This window comes from Hordeum vulgare, chromosome 5H, assembly GCF_904849725.1.
Source record: "Hordeum vulgare subsp. vulgare chromosome 5H, MorexV3_pseudomolecules_assembly, whole genome shotgun sequence".
Classification (NCBI taxonomy): Eukaryota; Viridiplantae; Streptophyta; class Magnoliopsida; order Poales; family Poaceae; genus Hordeum; species Hordeum vulgare.
The window spans coordinates 524207490-524228417 of record NC_058522.1 but is presented as its reverse complement, the minus strand read 5'-3'; the positions used below and the strand labels follow the sequence as shown (position 1 = coordinate 524228417).

The following is a 20928-nucleotide window of genomic DNA, read 5'->3' as shown; positions in this document are numbered from 1 at the left end:
CATGGGCACACTTCAACAACCAAAAAACAGAGAAGAGGGTGGGCAGGGGCAACGGTATATATAGGCAAAACTTTAGTCCCGGTTTTTGTCTAAAACCGGGACTAATAGCCTATCCTTTAGTCCCGGTTCGTGCCACGAGCCGGGACTAATGCTCCGCGACACGCCTCATGGGAGTCGCTAGATCTTTAGTCCCGGGTATTGTCTCGAACTGGGACTAATAAGGTGAACCGAATCGGGACCAATGCGTGGCATTGGTCTCGGTTTTCGTTTGAACCGGGACTAATGGTCTTTTGGCCCTCGACCGAAAGACCCTTTTTCTACTAGTGTCGTGAATAGCTCGAGCTAATTAACGCAAGGCTGCATAAAGATAAATTTGAACGGTGCATTGTTATTATTTTGCTACTCACTCCATTCACAAATATAAAGTGTTCTATTTTTCTTTTGCATTGAACATAGACACGTTTTAGTATGTTCGTTTACACAATTCAGCATATAGTCCATATTAAGTTGTTGAAAACATGTTATATTTGTGAACGGATGGAGTACTAGTTAGTGTAAATACGACCATCTAAATGTTTATGGACGTATTCGATCAATGATTGGACATGTTCCTTATTTATCCATTCATGTAGTCATATTTTTTATTTTTTATCATATGTCCGGTCATTTTTACGTCATTGATGGGGAGAAAGAGAGAGAAAGAAAGAATGTGTAAAGGAAACAAAAGGATGGTCCGGAGTTGGGTCGCGTCCTACGCTTCGGACTGATCGGACGCGTCCGGGGTGTCTGAAAGCTCTTATATCCTCTTTATTTTTAAGATGGATATGGGTTCACGGATGGATATGGGGTTAGCGGACAGCCCGAACGTATAAAAATAATGTAAGAGATCCGTTTGGCTTACTTTTTTTCCTTCTCTCTCGTCTTGTCACTGATCGTACGTGTCCACGGACGCAATAATTCTACACTTAAGGGTGGTTTGATATGAAACCATCTTATAGACGTGTGTGGCTTGAAAGTGTGGTTCGTCGCGGGAAGCTATGGGACCAGCCATTTAATTGCTCCAATTATTCGTTTTAGTAACAGATACAGTTTACTTACAGATCGATCGGCCTCAATTATTATGGCCTTCATGGTTACACTGCACGTGACGCACGTACACCACACACATCAACACAAGCAAACGTATTCAAATGATACACACCCCACTGCTACCACAGCGCGCGTGGCTAACAGATAATACATAATAGGTGGGGACGGACAGACGGACACACACACCATAGGTGCATGCATTATGGTAGGTCGGTACGAAGCCAGCATGCGTATGCATGCATGCATGCATGCAGCCAAACGTGGCTACGCGACGGCGGCCGGGACGAAGGGGGTGGCGAGGAGCATAAGCGGGGTGCGGCGGCGCACGCCGAGGCCGGGGGCCTCCTCCATGTCGACGTCGGCCACGCCCTCCGGCAGCGCCCAGTCGAAGTGGTAGAGGAGGCCGACGAGGGCTAGCTCCATGCTGGCCAGCCCGTAGTTGAAGCCGGGGCACATCCTGCGCCCGGCGCCGAACGGGAGGAACTCGTAGCTGCTGCCGGTGAAGTCCACGGCGCCGTCCTCGAACCGCTCCGGCTGGAACTCCTCGGCGGCCTTCCAGTACTTGGGGTCCCGCCCGATGGCCCACGCGTTGATCACCACGCGCGACTTGGCCGGGACCGTGTACCCTTCCATCTCGCAGTGGTCGATGCTCTCCCGGGGCGCCAGCAGCGGCGCCGGCGGGTGCAGCCGGAGCGCCTCCTTGATCACCAGCTTCAGGTACTGCAGGTTGCTCGCCTGAAGGTCGGCCTCCGTCACCGTCGCCTTCCCCTTGAACGCCTCCCGGATCAGGGCCTGCAGCTTCTTCATCACCCGCGGGTTGCGCATCAGCTCCGACATCCCCCACTCCATGGCCGACGCCGACGTCCCCGTCCCTCCCGCGAACATGTCCAGGATGATGGCCTTGATCCTGCTGTCGTTCAGGTCGAACCCGAAGCCGCCCTTCTCCTGCAGCCCGATGAGCACGTCCACCAAGTTCTCGTCCACGTTCTCGGCGCCGGCCTTGATCTTCTCGGCGCGGACAGCCTTCCTCTCGTCGATGATCTCCTCCAGGATGGCGTCCACGGTGGTGTAGATGCCCTCGAGGCTGCGCTTCATGCCGGTGATCGTGGCGAGCATGGTGGTCCACGTCGGGAAGAGGTCGGGGATGTTGAAGCCGCTCGCCAGGCCCATGCCGGACTTGATGGCCGCCATGAACTCCGCCGCGTTCTTCCTCTTCTTCCCGAACGCCGCCCGCGCCACGATGTTGTTGGTCACGCTGTGGAACATCACGCTCAGGTTCACCGGCGTCGACGGCCCCGCCTCGCGGATCTGCTCCACCCGCATCATCACCTGCATGTGTGTGTGTGCGTGCAAGAATCAAACACTGTTCATTCGCAAGTCTCATAATTTCGCACGGTACTTGCAAGTTCAATTATCAGTCTCATGTGATTTTTGTTGCCACGTTCAGTTAATTAATTACCTCGTCCTCCCTGATGTGGCCGAAGGAGAGAACGCGCTTGGGGCTGAGGATCTCGGCGGCGCAGAGCTGGCGGAGCTTGCGCCAGTAGTCGCCGGAGGGGGAGAAGAGGATGTCGGCCCACTCGTAGCCGACGATCTCGCCGGCGAGGAGCTTGGGCCGGGTGGCGAAGTTGGTGTCGTGGGTCTGGAGAACCAGCCGCGCCGTCTCCTTGGACGACACCACCACCAGCGGCGTCTGCCCGAGCTGCAGCATCATCAGCGGGCCGTGCGCGTCCGCCAGGTCCCTCAGCTTGCGGTGCGGGAGCACGTTCACCAGGTGGTGCATGCTGCCGATCACCGGCAGCTTCCACGGCCCCGGCGGCGCCCTCTCCCTCACAGGGTTCAGGAACACCTTCAGCACCTGCAGCAGCGCCACCGCCACCGTAGCCAGCACCAGTGATTGGACGTAGAGCTCGTCCATACCTGCGCTTACCAAAGCTCACTCACTAGGCCTCCACAAGCTAGCTAACTAGCTAGGGCTATCTCCGATGATTGGCACTGGTTGAGGTAGTGCTGGTAGTGACTGGTGTGAGTTGCTCTGCTGCTGGCAGGGGTATATATAGCATTCCATGAGGAGTAGAGTAGAGGCAAGTTAGCGATAAGGGGTGGACGAGTTGGCCCACGTCATGATGGTGAGAGCATCTCCAACAGCCACGCTTCGTGCCGCGCCTAAAAAATATATTTGCCGCGCGCGCTTCGGTTGGTTTAGCGTCGGGATAGGCGCTGACTCCAACGGCCGCGCTAAAATGCAGCGCGCGCCGCTCAAGCAGCGCGCTAGATTGCAAAATAGGCAAAATAAATAGATTGCATAAAATAAAAAACGATACAAAGTTATTTTACATCGATGCAACTAGATAGATAGTTCAAAAACAAAGATAAAAATACGGTGCAAGTAGATAGATAGTTCGAAAACATAGGAACTACTCCCAGTCGCTCCAATCATCACCATCATCATCGTCGTTGGTGTCGTCAGAGGCTGAGAGCCATATGTCCAACCAACGATCATCGTTTTCAGTGAAGAACGACCTCCCGCCTGCTGCAACGATATCGGCCTGCGCACTCGCCAATGCCTTCCGCCGACGCCTGTCCAACCGCTCCTCGCGGCGCCTTGCCCACTAGTCTTGCTCGTAGGCGACGTCCTCCGGGTGGCGCCGGCGCCACTCCGCCATGACCCGCTCGTCCTCCTGGGCGACGAGGAGGCGGCGCTGCCGCACAATGTGCTCCGCACGGTCTTGTGCCGACTTAAGACGAGGCGGCGGGGCGACGTCTAGTGCCTGCTGGAGCGTGTAGACGTCCTGGAAGTTCATCTGCCGGCACGGCCTGCCTAGGCGCCACGCCGCCGCGTCGAACGCGCGGGCGGCCTCATGCGCCGTCTCGTAGGTGCCGAGGCTGAGCCGGAGATCGCCGGAGCGTATCTCGGCGTCGTACCCGCCGTTGGGGCGCAGGCGGACGCTGCGGTAGCCCGACGCTCCTCGGCGGCGCGGTGGCATGGTGGCGCGACGGTGGCGGGGCACTGGAGCGATGGAGGCGCGGGAGGTAGAGGAAGAGGAAGAGGAGCGGCGGAGGAGCAGTGGAGGCGCGCGTGGCGAGCGCGGCATTTTATAGACGCGCCGGAAGCGGCACGGCAAAAATGACGCGCGAGCTACCGCCTTTTCACGCGAGCGCGCAAGCGGTTCCCGCGCGCGCGACTTTTCCGCCACCGCTGAAGCGCGTCAAAACGTCCCGCGCGCGCTAAAAGCTGGGTTTACCGTGTGCGCGTCTTTTGGCGCGGCCGTTGGAGATGCTCTGACGCTGCCCGTGATGCGGGGCCATTAGTTTAGAGCGACCTGTTAACTTGCCAACAATGTGTCATGGTTAGTGCAACGTTGCCTTCTCCAAGCTCGCTCGCCAGTAGTATTTGTTTCAGGTATATATACATCTATTATGAAATACGTATAGTGTCGTGGGTATAAGCCTGACAGTAGATGTGTAGGGTACGAATGAGATGGGCAGAGTCCTAGCTACAGCGAGGTTGTATGAGTTCAGGCCCCTCTACGGTGGAGGTAACAGCCCTACGTCTCAGTGCTCTCGGAGCTTGTTACCGAGTGTAATATGGAATACAATGATTTGCTAACCCTTTAACCAGTGGGGGAGGGCGGCTTATATAGAGTGTGCTGCCCTCCACAACGGTTCTGACTCAGGGGTGGAGTAGTGGCGATTGAATGCATACGTTACAGGTAACGTATGCTCTAAATGCTAATAAACGCACCCGGAAACGTACGGCAGTTTCCCTCCACCGAGGTTACGATGTACCGAGTGTATCAAGTCGGTTGGCCTAGAGCCCTCCGAATGCTAGTCTCCGACTGGACGATTCTGGGTCTGTTACCAACTGGATGATGGGGACTCCTTAATTCAGTCGGGGCAGACTTAAGGTCCTGTCCTTTGTGTGGGGTAGTCCTTGGGTAGGACATGTAGGGCAGGCCTATGACCCTACCCTAGGACTATGACCCCATCATTAGTCCCCGAATGGATTGGGGTTGAAACGCCGAAGTAGTGCTTGAGGTTCAGATCCGACTGGACTAGGTTCGGCTTGGGCGTTGCTTGCCTCTATCCATTTTATCTCTCCTGACCAGCGCTCCGAGTGGAGGTGCTTGCGAAACAGACTGTCGGGAACCGAGTGCTTCCGCGGCATCTTTTGATGCGACCGGTCAACTGACAGCGGCGGATTTTCCGGGATCTCAAATTTCGGGTTCCGCGCGCTCAGCGGGGACGACGTCAGCGCGCTCGAGTAGCGCCTGACTCCTCGATCCTTGCGCCTTCAACTCCTCCACTGATATCGCCGCGGCCGGTCGGGCGGATAAGATTTTGGGCCCGCTCGTCAGTGACCCAGTCGACGCTCTATTTAACTCTGGGCGACGAGACTCCTCGGTTACGCTCGCCGAATATTTCTCTCCCGCCTGCTCCGTCTTCCTCGCCACCCCCTGCGCACCTACGCTCCTTCCTCCTCCTCCTCCTCGAGGACTCACCGTCGCCTCCATGACCAAGGGTCAGACCAGCAAGATGGAGGCGAGGAAGAAGAAGAACAAGACGGCGGCTGCTCAACGGCGGCAACGGCCGTTGCCGGCGGGGTGGATCCAAGGAGATTCCTCCCCTCCACGGTGACGGAGGGGGGCCTACTGGAGCTAGTGGAGCACGGAATGCTCGTGCATAAGTCCTGGAGGTTGCCGGCGGACGACGAGGTCGAGCCGGCGCCACGGGAGGGGGAGCGCGTCTTGCTCCTCAGCCATGTTCACAGAGGTTTTTCTTTGCCCCCGCATCCCTTCTTCAAAGGCATCATGAATCACTTTGGTGCTCAATTCCATCACTTTCCTCCGAATGCCATCGCCCATCTTTCTGCCTTTATCGTTTTGTGCGAGTGCTTTATCGGTTGCCCCCCCCATTGGGGTCTGTTCAAACACATCTTCTCCGCCCACTCTCAAACCATCAAACGTCTTAGTCAGTCGGACGATAAGACGCACCTCCTCCAGCTCTGCGGGGGTTTAGGGTTCCAGAAGAAGAGTCGGAGCAGCTATCCTGCTCTCTAGTTGAGCGAGTCGGTTAGGAACTGGCAGTCGACGTGGTTCTACTGCCAGGACATCGCCTGTCCGAATGCATCAACTGGGTTGCCTCCGTTTAGTCTAGACCGGCCTGCTCCGCCCAAGCAACTCGCGCTCTCGAAGGCTGAGAAGAACGACATCCAGCCTTTGGTCGAGGCACTCGTGGACGTCGTCAGGAGGGGGGTCACCGGCATAGACCTGCTGGAAATCTTCATTGGTCGGCGGATCCAGCCGTTGCAGCCTCGCGACCACGCTATGTGGCACTACACGGGGCCCGAGGATTCCACTCGGACCAACGTGGTGGGCGTACCCGAGGAGAGGGTGACCTCGTGGGTGCTCCAAATCATGGGCCCCTGTGAGAACCCCAAAGGAGCCCGCCGAGTGACGCCTTACAGCGCGGACCACCCTCCACCGAATCAGGTGAGTGGCATCAGCCGAGTGCATTGAACTGTCTTGATTTCAGTCATTTATTTATATCTCCGTGTGATTTCTAATGTTTCCGACTGAACTCCACGCAGGCGTGGACCAACTGGTTCTCCCCCGTCTCGAACGGGAATCCGGAGGAGGAAGAGGAGGAAGGCAGCCAGGAGGGGAGCATGGAGAGCGCCGAATACGTCTCCGACAGCGGGGAGTCGGAGGAGGAGGACAACGAGGAAGAGGAAGAGGACGAAGAGCAAGACTCGCCACCTCCACGGCCGGAGCATCGGAGTAAGCGCCAACATGAGCCCGTCGTCCCTTCAGCTCCTCCCGCGTCGTCGAGTGCTCCGCCTGCCGCTCCGGTGGTCCCGAGTGTTCGAGGCACCAAAAGGGCCAGAGACGCAGCCGCTGAGCCCGCAGGCCAGTCTTCCAGGGCGCCCAAGCCGAGTGGGCCCAAACCTCGGAAGGCTCCGCCGCGAATGAGGGTTGCCATCCCCGTCACATCCACGTAAGTGAATCTAACTTTCGGCCCTTTCTGTTATCCGAGTGAACTCCTGCTTTATAAGTCGAATGGACTTCACTCGACAGGGTCGCCACTTCTGCAACCTCTCCGGCCCGCCAAGGGGACGACCCCATGGACACGGACAACGTCGTTTCGTCCCAGCCAGGTGTGTTGTGGGAGAGTTGGGTGTTTTATTCCTGCGGACTGCGCCATTCTTTCTTTTTCTGAGACGTCGTGTCATTCGGCTTGTCAGGGACGATTTGCCTGGACGAGGACGACCAGGGGAGAGCCGACCCCGCCGTGGAGCCTGTCCTGGAGCCTGTCCCTGAGGCTGCTCCTCCTGCTGCCACCCCTACTGCCGATGCTCCACCGACCGAAGCACCTCCACCGACTGAACCGGTGCCGGTGGGGGAGGAACCGACTGGGGCGAACCTTGGGATGCCCCAGGAACTTCCCACGATTCCCGGTTCGTCGAATGCTGAATTCAGCATCCGGTGTGTCCGAGAGGAACAGGTGGGAGCGGCCAAGGGGGCCATGGTGCAGGCGGAGTTGATGGCTGGAGAAGCCAAGAGGGCTTACGACTCCGTTGCGGCCTTGTACCAGCGGAGCTTGGAGCTGCGCGATGATATCCGAGTAAGTAGTCTAGTAAGTATTTACTTTTCTCCTGTAACCCACTGGGTGGTATTGATTTTTGCAATGGGTTCACTCCGAGTGAACCCAGTGGGTGTAGTCCCTGAGACTTCTGTCGAGTGCTTGCACCGACAGTTGTCTTTATACATTTTGTCTTTAGTTTGGTTGTGTCCGTAGACATGATTTCCGAGTGCGAGTACTTATTGCAGTCGGAGCGCTCTTGTGGTAAGAGTCTCCGAGAGTAAGTTGCACGCAGGTCGAGTAGTATTGGCCTCGGAGGCGTAGGTGAAAACGTGCACCTCAATAGGGCGGGCCTGTTTGAGGTGCATGCCAGTGGGGTCACTCTTAGTGAACCCACTGGGTGTAGTCCCCGAGACCGCTGTCGACTGCTTGCATCGGCAGGGGTCTGAAGAACTTAGCCTATGAACTGATAAACTTGCTGATTACCCTTTGTTTCTTGGTGCAGAAAACTTGTGAAATGGGAACGGCTTATGAAGCCCTGAGAGCGGAGAGGAACCAGTATGCTGGTGAACTGGAAGCTGCAATGCTCGCCATGGCTGACATGAAGGACACTCTGGAAGTACGAGAGAAGTCCTTGGAAGAGGCTCTGGAGGCAAACAGGGTGTTGATGGCGGAGGTGGCGAGGATGGGGAAACAGAGGACTGAGCTGCACAATCAAATGGGCATCCTGAACAAACAATGCATAGCTTAAGAGAAGTATGTCACCGACTGGGCTGCGCAGATGATGACTCGTCTGGCTGGTAAGTCTTATGCTTTGTCGAGTGTTTGTACCATGTGTTTTACACTCGGTCTTACTGTATGTTTGCCCGCTTGTTGCAGACTTTTGCGTTGACGCTGAAGCTGAAGCGACGGCTGTGGAGCGGTCCATAAAAGAGAACGTGCCACTCGGTAAGGTCGCCAACCGGGATCTGCTCCGGCACATATCCGCATAGGCAAAGTGAGTCCTTTCATCGGTCGACTGAGAGAAGTCGTTGACCGAATTGACAAGGAACTTTGGCCAGAGGATGAGTCGCGGCAGGAGATGGAATCCTTGATGGCGCGACTGGAGGAGATTCCGGGCCGAGTGCAATCGTGGAATAAGTCAGCATCGCGTTGCGGTGCCGATGTTGCGTTGTCCTTGGTCTGAGTCCATTGCAAGGAGGTGCGGGAAGATAAGCTGAAAGCATTGAAGGTCGCCAACACGAAGAAGCTTCGATTCGAAGACTTCATGGAGATGTTCCTGGAGACTGCTACCCGCATCGCTGATGGAATCGACTTGGATACTTTTGTGGAGCCCGCCAGTCCTGGCGCCGGCCCAGTCGACGCGTAATCAAACTTTATCCTCGGTATGCCGAGTGTTTACCTGTAAGATACTCTGGCCACTTTGTTGGCTGTCATACTTTTAAATCGGTACGGGTAAGCTTGATCCGCACCGAGTCAGCTATCGTTTCTAGACTTTTGGAGTCGGAATGAGAACATTTAGTCTTTTGTTTGAATGCTATTTCGAGTGCAACACTTAGTGCGTACTCGGAGAAGATTAAGACTTAGGTGATTCTTGGTCACGTCTAAGTCTCTGAGTGTGACGTGTAGTGCACACTCGGAGGAAGTTATTACTTAGGTGATTCTTGATCACGTCTAAGTCTCCGAGTGCGACGTGTAGTGCACACTCGGAGGAGGTGATTACTTAGGTGATTCGTGATCACAGCTAAGTCTCCGAGTGCGACGTGTAGTGCACACTCGGAGGAAGTTATTACTTAGGCGATTCTTGATCACGTCTAAGTCCCCGAGTGCGACGTATAGTGCACGCTCGGAGGGGGTTAGTACTTAGGCGATTCAGGATCGCAGCTAAGTCCCCGAGTGTGACGTATAGTGCACACTCGGAGGAGGTTAGTACTTAGGCGATTCAGGGTCGCAGCTAAGTCCCCGAGTGTGACGTATAGTGCACACTCGGAGGAGGTTAGTACTTAGGCAATTCAGGATCGCAACTAAGTCCCCGAGTGTGACGTATAGTGCACACTCGGAGGAGGTTAGTACTTAGGTGATTCAGGATCGCAGCTAAGTCCCTGAGTGTGATGTATAGTGCACACTCGGAGGAGGTTAGTACTTAGGCGATTCAGGATCGCAGCTAAGTCCCCGAGTGTGACGTATAGTGCACACTCGGAGGAGGTTAGTATTTAGGCGATTCAGGATCGCAGCTAAGTCCCCGAGTGTGACGTATAGTGCACACTCGGAGGAGGTTAGTATTTAGGCGATTCAGGATCGCAGCTAAGTCTCCGAGTGTGACGTATAGTGCACACTCGGAGGAGGTTAGTGCTTAGGCGATTCAGGATCGCAGCTAAGTCCCCGAGTGTGACGTATAGTGCATACTCGGAGGAGGTTAGTACTTGGGCGATTCAGGATCGCAGCTAAGTCCCCGAGTGTGACGTATAGTGCACGCTCGGAGGAGGCTAGTACTTAGGCGGTTCAGGATCGCAGCTAAGTCCCCGAGTGTGACGTATATTGCACACTCGGAAGAGGTTAGTACTTAGGTCATTCTTGATCATAGCTAAGTCCCCGAGTGTGACGTATAGTGCACGCTCGGAGGAGGTTAGTACTTAGGCGATTCAGGATCACAGCTAAGTCCCCGAGTGTGACGTATAGTGCACACTCGGAAGAGGTTAGTACTTAGGTGATTCTTGATCACAGCTAAGTCCCCGATTGCGACGTATACTGCACGCTCGGAGGGGGTTAGTACTTAGGCGATTCGGGATCACAGCTATGTCTCCGAGTGTGACGTATAGTGCACACTCGGAGGAGGTGAGTACTTAGGCGATTCAGGACCGCAGCTAAGTTTTTTTTGATGACCGGAGTCTGCGACCGTGGGAGAACTCTGAATCTGCACAAAACTGAATCTGCTGAATATATTATTTCTTCAAAACTTGTTCGTTACACTGCTTCAGTCGACGATCACGTATAAAAACGCTTGAGGAGTTCTCCGTTCCATGTGCGCGGCTCGTCTCTCTCTCTCTCTGAATGTTGTAGAGTCTGTATGCTCCGTTGTTCAGCACCTTGGAGATGATGAAAGGCCCTTCCCAGGCCGGAGCCAACTTGTGTGGTCTTTGTTGATCCACTCGGAGCACCAAATCGCCAGCTTGGAATGTGCGACTCCTGACGTGACGCGCGTGAAAGCGTCGCAGATCTTGCTGGTAAATTGTTGAGCGAGTGAGTGCCATCTCGCGCTCCTCCTCTAGAAGATCGACTCCATCTTGCCTTGCTTGTTCTGCTTCGGCTTCGGAGAAGAGTTCGACTCGCGGAGAATTGTGAAGCAGGTCACTCGGAAGGACCCCTTCTGCTCCATAAACGAGGAAGAACGGTGATCGCCCCGTTGATCTATTCGGAGTGGTGCGGAGGCCCCAAAGCACCGAAGGTAACTCGGTGACCCAAGCGCCAGCAGCGTGTCCTACCTCTCGCAGGAGTCGGGGCTTCAAACCTTGAAGAATAAGCCCATTCGCCCGCTCAGCTTGCCCATTGGATTGAGGATGTGCCACGGAAGCAAAATCCACTCGGATACCCTGACTCGCACAGAAGCCTTTGAATCTGTCCGAGTCGAAGTTTGTCCCATTGTCTGTGATTATGCTGTGAGGCACCCCGAATCTGGAAATGATGTCCCTGACAAACTTGACAGTTGTTGAGGCATCGAGTTTCTTGATGGGCTTGGCTTCTATCCATTTTGTAAACTTGTCGACTGCCACCAACAGATGTGTGTAGCCTCCTTGGCCTGTCTTGAATGGTCCGACTGTGTCTAAACCCCAAACTGCAAATGGCCACACAAGTGGGATTGTCTTTAACGCAGATGTTGGCTTGTGGGACTTGTTGGAGTAGAACTGACAGCCTTCACATCGGTCGACCATATCTTTAGCCATCTCGTTGGCCTGCAGCCAAAAGAAACCGGCCCTGAATGCCTTGGCGACAATCGCTCTTGAAGAAGCGTGATGACCGTAGGTTCCCGAGTGAATATCCTCTAAGATCAACTGTCCTTCCTCTGGGGAAATGCAACGTTGAAGGACGCCTGAAACACTCTCCTTGTATAATTGACCATCAATGACAGTGAATGCCTTCGACCTTCGAACTATTTGCCTGGCTTGGACTTCATCTTCTGGAAGTTCTTGCCTTAGGATATATGCGATGATCGGCACAGTCCAATCGGGAATGACAACCAGAATCTCCGTGACCAGATCAACCACAGCAGGTACATCGACTTCAGTCGGATCTGTCGCGCTCTTGGGTTGTACCGGTTCTTATGTGAAGGGATCTTCTTTGACTGAGGGAAGATGAAGGTGCTCGAGGCAGACATCACTCGGGACTGGTCTCCGAGTGGATCCGAGTTTCGCCAACTCATCAGCTGCTTGGTTCTTCAGTCTCGGAACATGATGGAGCTCTAGACCTTCAAACTTCTTCTCCAGCTTCCTCACTGCATGGCAGTATGTTGTCATGATGGGGTTCCTTACGTCCCATTCTTTCATCACTTGGTTGACCACCAAATCCGAATCGTCGTAGACCATCAGGCGGACGCCGAGTGAGATGGCCATGCGCAATCCGTAGAGGAGAGCTTCATACTCTGCCTCGTTGTTGGAGGAATCAAAGTGTATCTGAAGCACGTACTTGAGCTTGTCACCCTTAGGTGATATGATCACAACACCAGCGCCGGATCCATTCAACATCTTAGACCCATCGAAGAACATTGTCCAATGAGCCGAGTAGATGTGAGTCGGTTGCTATTGTTCTACCCATTCTGCTATAAAGTCAGCCAGGGCTTGAGACTTAATAGCTTTCTTGGCCTCGAACTTGATGTCACAGTACAGCATCTCCATTGCCCACTTCGCCACTCGGCCTGACGCGTCTCGATTGTGGAGAATTTCCGACAACGGAGCATCAGAAACGACAGATACCGAGTGGTCTTGGAAATAATGGGCCACCTTCTTCGCAGTCATATAGATCCCATACATAAGTTTCTGATAATGGGGATACCTCTGCTTGGAAGGAGTCAGGACTTCGGAGACGTAGTACACTGGCCGCTGAACTTTGTATGCTTTGCCTTCTTCTTCTCGCTCGACTGTAAGAACAGTACTGATGACTTGATTTGTAGCCGCGATATATAGAAGAAGGGGCTCTTTACTGAGTGGAGCAGTAAGAACCGGCTGGATGGAAAGTAGGACTTTGAGGTCGTCGAATGCGACTCGGGCTTCGTCTGTCCACTCGAAGGTATCTGACTTCTTCATGAGTCGGTACAGAGGAAGTGCTTTTTCGCCGAGTCGACTAATGAACCTGCTCAAAGCCGCTAGGCAACCTGTGAGTCATTGAACATCGTGTATTCTAACCGGCCTCTCCATTCGAACGATGGTCCCGATCTTTTCGGGGTTAACGTCGATCCCTCGTTCGGAAACGAAGAAACCGAGTAACTTTCCGCTGGGAACACCGAATGAACATTTGGCTGGGTTGAGCTTGATATCGTACCTACGAAGGTTGGCGAATGTTTCTGCCAAGTCAGTCAGCAGGTCGGAACCTTTGCATGACTTGACTATGATATCATCCATGTATGCTTCCACATTGCGACCGATCTGGTCGAGGAGACATTTTTGGATCATGCGCATAAAGGTAGCTCCTGCATTCTTCAGACTGAAAGGCATAGTGATGTAGCAGAAGCACCCAAACGGGGTGATGAAGGCTGTTTTTAACTCGTCGGGACCATACAGACTGATCTGATGATAGCCCGAATAGGCATCAAGAAATGACAACCGCTCGCATCCCGCAGTCGAATCGACAATTTGATCTATGCGGGGGAGCGGAAAATGGTCTTTCGGGCAGACCTTATTGAGATGCTTGAAGTCAATGCACATTCGGAGTGACTTGTCCTTCTTGGGCACCATGACGACATTGGCGAGCCACTCGGAGTGGTGAACCTCGCGAATGAAGTTGGCGGCCAATAGCTTGGCCACCTCTTCTCCGATTGCCTTCCTCTTGTGCGCGGCGGACCGGCGTAGGCGCTCTCGGACAGGCCGAGCGGCGGGATCCACATGCAGTCGGTGCTCAGCCAACTCGCTGGGTACACCTGGCATGTCAGATGGTTTCCATGCGAAGATGTCCCAGTTCTCACGAAGGAATTGGGTGAGCTCGGCTTCCTATTTTGGATCGAGGGTGGTGGAGATGTTGGTCGGGGCGGCAGAGTCGTCCATTGGGTGGATGCTGACCTTCTTTGTCTCCCCCGCCGACTGGAACGCGGACTCAGAAGCTGGTTTCTTTGAGCGCATCAGGTCGGCAGGGTCGACTGTCTTCTTGTATTCGTCGAGCTCGAGTACTGCCATCTGCTGGTCGGCGATTCTCGATCCCTCCTGCAGACACTCCTCTGCTCGCTGGCGGTTGCCCGTAATGGTGATAACGCCTTTTGGGCCTGGCATCTTCAACTTCAAGTACACATAGCATGGACGCGCCATGAAGCTCACGTATGCTGGGCGGCCCAGAATTGTGTGGTAAGTACTCTGGAAATCCACCACCTCAAAAGTAAGCCTTTCCTTGCGAAAGTTTTTGTCGGAACCGAAGATGACGTCCAACGAGATCTGGCCGAGTGACTTGGCCTTCCGTCCAGGGACGACTCCGTGGAATTGCATACTGCTCTCGCTGAGTCTGGACATCGGAATGCCCATTCCCTTGAGAGTGTCGGCGTACATGATGTTCAGTCCGCTACCGCCGTCCATGAGGACTTTGCGCAGTCGGACCCCTTCCACCACCGGGTCGACGACCAGAGCCTGCCTTCCCGGGGTGGGGACGTGCGTTGGATGATCTGACTAGTCAAAGGTGATCGCATTCTGAGACCATTTAAGGAACTTGGGGGCAGTCGGAACAGCCATGTTGACTTCTCTGTTCACCAGCTTCAGTCGACTCTTGCTTTCGACGTCAGCAAAGATCATGAGGGTTGCATGGACTTGGGGGAACGGATCTTCCTTATCCTCCTCATCTTGTTCAGGATTCTTCTCACTCGGTTGCCCTTCGCTGAACCCCTGGATCAGGAGACGACACTGCCGAGTGGTGTGCTTCGCGTATATGGGGTTGCCTTCTTCGTCCATCTTCGTGTGAACCGGGCAAGGCTGGTCCACGATGGGATTGTTGAACGGCTTCTTCTTGGGGGTAAACTGCGCTTTCCCTTTGCCCTTGAACTTGGCGCTGGTCACAGCTGCAGCTTCTGCTTGCGGCGTGGGCGGAACTTTTTGTTTCTGCTTCCGAGTGTTACCTCCGTCGACATCGTCGACTGTCTTGTGTCTGCCGCTCCGGATGCGGTCCTCTTCTTCGCCATTTGCATAGCGAGCCGCTATCTCCATCATCTTGCTCATAGAGATGTCGCCCGTTCGACCGAACTTCAAGTACAGCTCTCTGTACCGTACGCCTGCCTTGAATGCACAGACCGCTTGATGCTCGGTGACGTTCTCCACCGTGTGGTAGAGAGTTGTCCATCGCTGGATGAAGTTGCGCAAGGGCTCATTCGGCTTTTGGACATAGTGCTGAAGCTCCACGAGGCCTGCAGGGCGTTTGCACGTCCCTTCGAAGGTTCTGATGAACACTCGGGCCAGGTCTGCCCAACTGTAAATGCTTGAGGGGGCCAACTGGTTCAGCCAAGCTCGAGCCGAGCCGTCGAGCATCAGAGGGAGGTGCTTCATAGCGACATGGTCGTCTCCTTCTCCGATCTGGACTGCCACTCGGTAGTCATCTAGCCACGTTTCAGGCTTGGACTCCCCTGTAAATTTACCGATTCCCACTGCCAATCGGAAGTTGGGCGGGATGTCAGCCGAGCGGATGGCTCGACTAAAACACTCAGGGCCGGACACGATGGTCCTGCTTCCACTCGGACGGTCCATATCGCGACCATCGCGGTGGGCTCGACCCCTGTCGACTCTTCGCTGGGCGATTCGCCCTCTTGCGTCGGGTCTTGGGTTGTAAGTGTCGTCAACCGAACGCCGATCATCGTGATGTCGGGACCCATAGGGCCCACCCCGCGGAGGGGTGCGTGAGCGGTGGCGATCTTCACGAATCATGGAACGGCTGCCTCCCCTGTGATGCTGATGGGAACCGGGGCTGTGAACCGATCGATGCGTGTTTGCATGGACGGAACTATTGTAGATCCGATTGTGTGACTCGGAGACTGCCGAATTCTGCTGCTGCGCCGTACGCAACAGAGCTCGGATCTGCTCGATTCCCCTTCCTGCCTCTGAATCAGTCGGCTGGAGGGAATCGGCAATCTGGGCAGCCGCAGCCAAGTTGAGGAGAGGTGTGCGGAACAACTCCACGTTGCTCCGCCGAGTGTGCCGACTGGCAGAACGACGAGGTGGACGACGTGCACCGGACGCTTCGCCGATTTCGTGCTCGCCCCGGTCGGCTTGACGGGGATCTTCATGGGAGTTGGCCATGTGTACTACTGCTGCAGGCCCACGACCCGCGTACTCGGAAGGGAGCTCAGTCGGAACCGAGCCCGAGCACTGGGAACGCGGGGCAACCACAACAGACTCCAGAACTACCACCTGAGAGGACGCGATCTGACGCGCTCGGGCATGTTGCACCCAACGTTGGAGACGTGGACTGCGAGACCGCTTGTTGCGGCATCACGGAGGTGCAAGCCGATAATGGAGTCGATTGTTGGAGAAGGAGAACGCCGCGAGCGCCAGCACGGAAGTGCATGGCCCCGCGACGGGGAAGCATCTCGACGTCGAGAGGCGCCTCTCGAAGCCACGCCGAGTCGTCGATGGTGAAGGAGAGAACGCCGAAGAGGATCTGGCGACCCATGCTCGAATCTCCACCAGACGACATGACGAAAGGAAGTAGTCGCAAACTCGCCAGAAGTCGCTTAGACGTCTGCCCCACGGTGGGCGCCAACTGTCGTGGGTATAAGCCTGACAGTAGATGTGTAGGGTACGAATGAGATGGGCAGAGTCCTAGCTACGACGAGGTTGTATGAGTTCAGGCCCCTCTACGGTGGAGGTAACAGCCCTACGTCTCAGTGCTCTCGGAGCTTGTTACCGAGTGTAATATGGAATACAATGATTTGCTAACCCTTTGACCAGTGGAGGAGTGCGGCTTATATAGAGTGCGCTGCCCTCCACAACGGTTCTGACTCAGGGGTGGAGTAGTGGCGATTGAATGCATACGTTACAGGTAACGTATGCTCTAAATGCTAATAAACGCACCCGGAAACGTACGGCAGTTTCCCTCCAGAAAGGTTACGATGTACCGAGTGTATCCAGTCGGTTGGCCTGGAGCCCTCCGAATGCTAGTCTCCGACTGGATGATTCTGGGTCTGTTACCGACTGGATGATGGGGACTCCTTAATTCAGTCGGGGCAGACTTAAGGTCCTGTCCTTTGTGTGGGGTAGTCCTTGGGTAGTACATGTAGGGCAGGCCTATGACCCTACCCTAGGACTATGACCCCATCATATAGGAAACACATTTCAAAATGTTAAAAGAAAATCCTGTGTGTAAATCCGGACATTCTATGTTTGCACACAATTTTTTTGTGGCATGTATAAAAAAGAAAAAAATATGCCTCGCGAATAGATGTATTCAAGCATCGAAATTTGTCTATTTTACACAAGCCACAAAAAATGTTCTTTTCATCAAAACTTGGTGTACGCATATATAATGTCCGGATTTACACGCGACATTTTTTCTTGATTTTTTTAAAATTTTAAAATGTGTATTTGTACAGTGAGTGCACATACGCCTATGAGCCAAATTGAATTCCCGACTGTTTTACCGCAAGTAAGGTCGAATAGACTCCTTTGCTATTGTCTGTTGAATGGTCCAAACCCAACCTAAGCCATACAAAATGAATTTGAAGACTGCATTCTTTGGAAGAACTAGTTGATATCCCGTGCGTTGCTGCGGTAAATTATGGTTGAGGTTGCTTAGATTACAAATAACATATGGCTACATAGCATCAAATCGACAACTGAGCATGGCCTCTTAATGTTCAAATAAATGGCAAGGATCAACAGTGTGCCACCGTTTTTGGTCCTCATGTCGGTGTGCAACTGCAAGCGCCAATATGATTTAGCAAAGAGAGTTACTACACTATATATTCCTTAGCGAAAATCACCAAAAGCCTAATCTGATGGAATGGATTTGAGCTGATGTCAGTCCAATCCTTGGAGATTACATGTTTGAGAGAGAAAAAGGAGGTAAAAAACGTTTAGCAAAAAATCACTACCTAGGCATAAAATATATAGAAGACATAATAATGGACCATCTTAAACTGCATGCAGTTTACATGTACCAGGTTAACCTGCAAAAGGAAGATCTGGGTTAGCAAAAAGAATATTGGAGTTACCAAGGTTAAGTTGCGAAGTGGTGGAACTCTATGAGTATGCTAGCGATTTTTTTTATCTTCATCTACATTCCTCCATGCTCAAGGTTACTATAGGATGGTGTATTCTAGTTGTAACCATGTTAAAGTGCATACTGTTCTTAGTTCCTATACAAAAAGGTTAATTCAAATTAACATAGGATGGTATAATCTAGTTGTAACCATGTTTAAAGTGCATATTGTTCTTAGTTCCTATACAAAAAGGTTAATTCAAATTAATATAGGATGGTATATTCTAGTTCTAACCATGTTAAAGTGCATACTGTTCTTACGTACCCTGCTAACCTGCAAAAAGAAGAGCGGAACTATCAAGATTAAGCTGGTAAATGGGGTCTAACTCTATCAATATGTAGTGATATTCCAGTTCTTTACATTCTTCCATGCTCCATGTTCCTATACAAATATAAAGCACTGGTGGAAAAAAGGCCTTTGGTCGCGGTTCGCAACTGCCATTAGTCGCGGTTGCGCAACCGCGACCAACTAAGCGCGACTAAAGCCCCCCACCTTTAGTCGCGGTTTCTTAAGAACCGCGACTAAAGGCCCGTCCACGTGGGCGCCAGGCGGCCGTCGGGGCGGAGGACCTTTAGTCGCGGTTCTTCTGGCCAACCGCGACTAAAGGCCGCCACAGGTTTAGGGTTTTAGCTCGCGCCCCCCCCCCCCTAAACCTGTTTTCTGTTTAATTTGTATTGTTTTATTTCTTTTGTGCTTTATTTTAATTTTGAAGGAATTTCATATATTCTACGGTACTACATACATGCATATGAATGTACAATTTCAAACAAATTTGAAATTAGAACCAAAAAGAATTCAAGAGGAATATACAATATATATTCAATATCATCGGATGACCATATACAATTTTGAACAAGTTTCCATACATAATTTAATGCATATAAAGTTCTACGTCCTCGTAATGGTGTTCTCCTTTAGGATGGAGGACTTCCCTGCTGAACCATCCAGCTAGTTCCTCTTGAAGTGGTCGGAAGCGAGCTTCTGGACTAAGCATCATCCGGAGGTTATTCCTCTGAGCATTGGTATCACTCGGAACCCGCTCAGAGGTGTATCTCCGGATCATCTCACAGACATAGTATCCACATAGATTGGTCCCCGCTGGCTGAATATCCCCACCATTCTTAGCCTTTGACCTTTTGAATTCTAGCTCTTTTTTGAATTCACCGACCTTTGTATCTACGAACCGTCTCCAAACCCTACGAGGCAAAGAAAATTAAATGAACAAGAGAGTTATTAGTTACTTGATATTAGGAAATGAACGAAATAGGCCGATCGATATAGAGCGCAAATGAATGAAAATAATTACTTCTGCAGCATTCTTCTCATGCCGCCCCAAAGCTTTGGATCCATATTCAGAGAGTCGTGGACGAGACATTCTGAGGTGTTAACTTTAATTACTAGCAGAATCCAGTGGAACCTGCGGACACGATACATGCACAGTACGTCATGCATAACTCATCGATTAGCCGGCCACATACCATGCATGGAGTAAACAAAAGAGAATGTGCTCAAGACAGAAACACTCACCCAAAATGGTAAGGAAATAGAATATCACTTTTGAGTTCCTGCTTTGTAAGAAACTGCCACAGGTCTGCCTCCATGTCGGCGGGGTGATGCTCCAACACATGTCCATTAACGATGTGTGGGTCAATGAACCCAACATCATGGATGTTCCTTACTCTGCATTCCTTAATCTTCATTCTGCATGTATAATAGCGGACACAACAATATAGTTAGGACATATATATAGTGCAGGCAATATGAACGAGATGGGGTAGAAATAAATCACTTACAGAACGTAGCAACTGATGATAGATTTGTCGAGATCGCGCAGATTGAAAAGCTGGAACAATTCACTCAGTTCAATTTGTACATAGTAATGTTTGAAGTGATGCTCATGTCTAACTTCCGCATAAATATAATCTTTGGCGTTTTTATTTTTTATATAACCCTTGTACCATTTCAGCAGACCTTTCATTTGTGGAGGTAGATCCTTTTCCTGCGCAGGCTCGACGAGAGGCCCATTCTTGACATATGTAATTACTACCTCCTTCACTGGCGCCTCATCAAGGCCTAACAGTTCACGAAGAGTAATACCTAAGTTGGCCGCTTGTTCTCTGGCACTCGTTGCAGTCAATCCCTGTGCTGCCGCAGCTTGTATGATCTCGGGGGCATCCGGACCGGCGGCTTCCACTATAAGCGGGGCAATCGATTGTTTACTTTGTTCCCCGAGCTGGGCAACTTGTTTCCCGCTTTTTTTACTTTCGGCCTTCTCCCGCTCTTTGTTCTCCTTGAACATGAGTGCCTGCCTGCGAAGTTCACGTGCATAGTCGTCAGGCAGATTCTTCGCGGCTTGGGACGGTGTCCTCAAAAATGACTTAGCCCACTTCTTTTGCTCATCAGAAAATACTGGCTTGGGCTCGGGCTCTCTTTTCTTCTTGCAGTCCGCCTTCCATTTCTCCAAATCAGCAGCCGCGGCCGCGTCGACTTCCTCGGCACTACGTTCCCAAGGCCTTGTGGGGAGAGGCTTCAGTGATGGCTCCAGTACCTTTGTGGTCTTAGGTACATAAGGGTCCGGGTTAATAATCCAGGACTGCTTCTGCTTCTGCTTCTTTGCCGGAGGTGGATTGGGGGGCGGCGTCTGATCACCCGCCGGACGAGGACTGGGGGGCGGCGTCTGATCACCCGCCGGACGTTGTGGACTGGGGGGCGTCGGCTGACGTGACGGAGGTGTAGGTGAACCGCCACCACCACCACCACCACCACCACCGCCACCGCCACCACCACCACCGTAGGGGGGTGGACTTGTTGTCCTTGGCGCC

General features: G+C 52.8%; 1 protein-coding gene across 1 annotated transcript; it reads right to left on the bottom strand.

Moving 5' to 3' along the window:
- Nucleotides 1-1067: 1067 nt before the first annotated feature.
- Nucleotides 1068-3110, bottom strand: LOC123398300 (premnaspirodiene oxygenase-like). Its single transcript, XM_045092779.1, has 2 exons — nt 2549-3110; nt 1068-2418 (listed from the first exon to the last, which is right to left on the bottom strand). The coding sequence occupies exons 1-2, from the start codon at nt 3005-3007 to the stop codon at nt 1354-1356; spliced, it is 1524 nt and encodes a 507-aa protein (XP_044948714.1). The 5' UTR covers nt 3008-3110; the 3' UTR covers nt 1068-1353.
- Nucleotides 3111-20928: the final 17818 nt, after the last annotated feature.

Coding starts and splice junctions, on each gene's coding strand:
- LOC123398300 (XM_045092779.1), bottom strand. CDS start 3,007: ATGGACGAGCTCTACGTCCAATCACTGGTGCTGGCTACGGTGGCGGTG. Junction 2,419..2,548: donor GCCACATCAGGGAGGACGAG/GTAATTAATTAA, acceptor ACACACATGCAG/GTGATGATGCGGGTGGAGCA.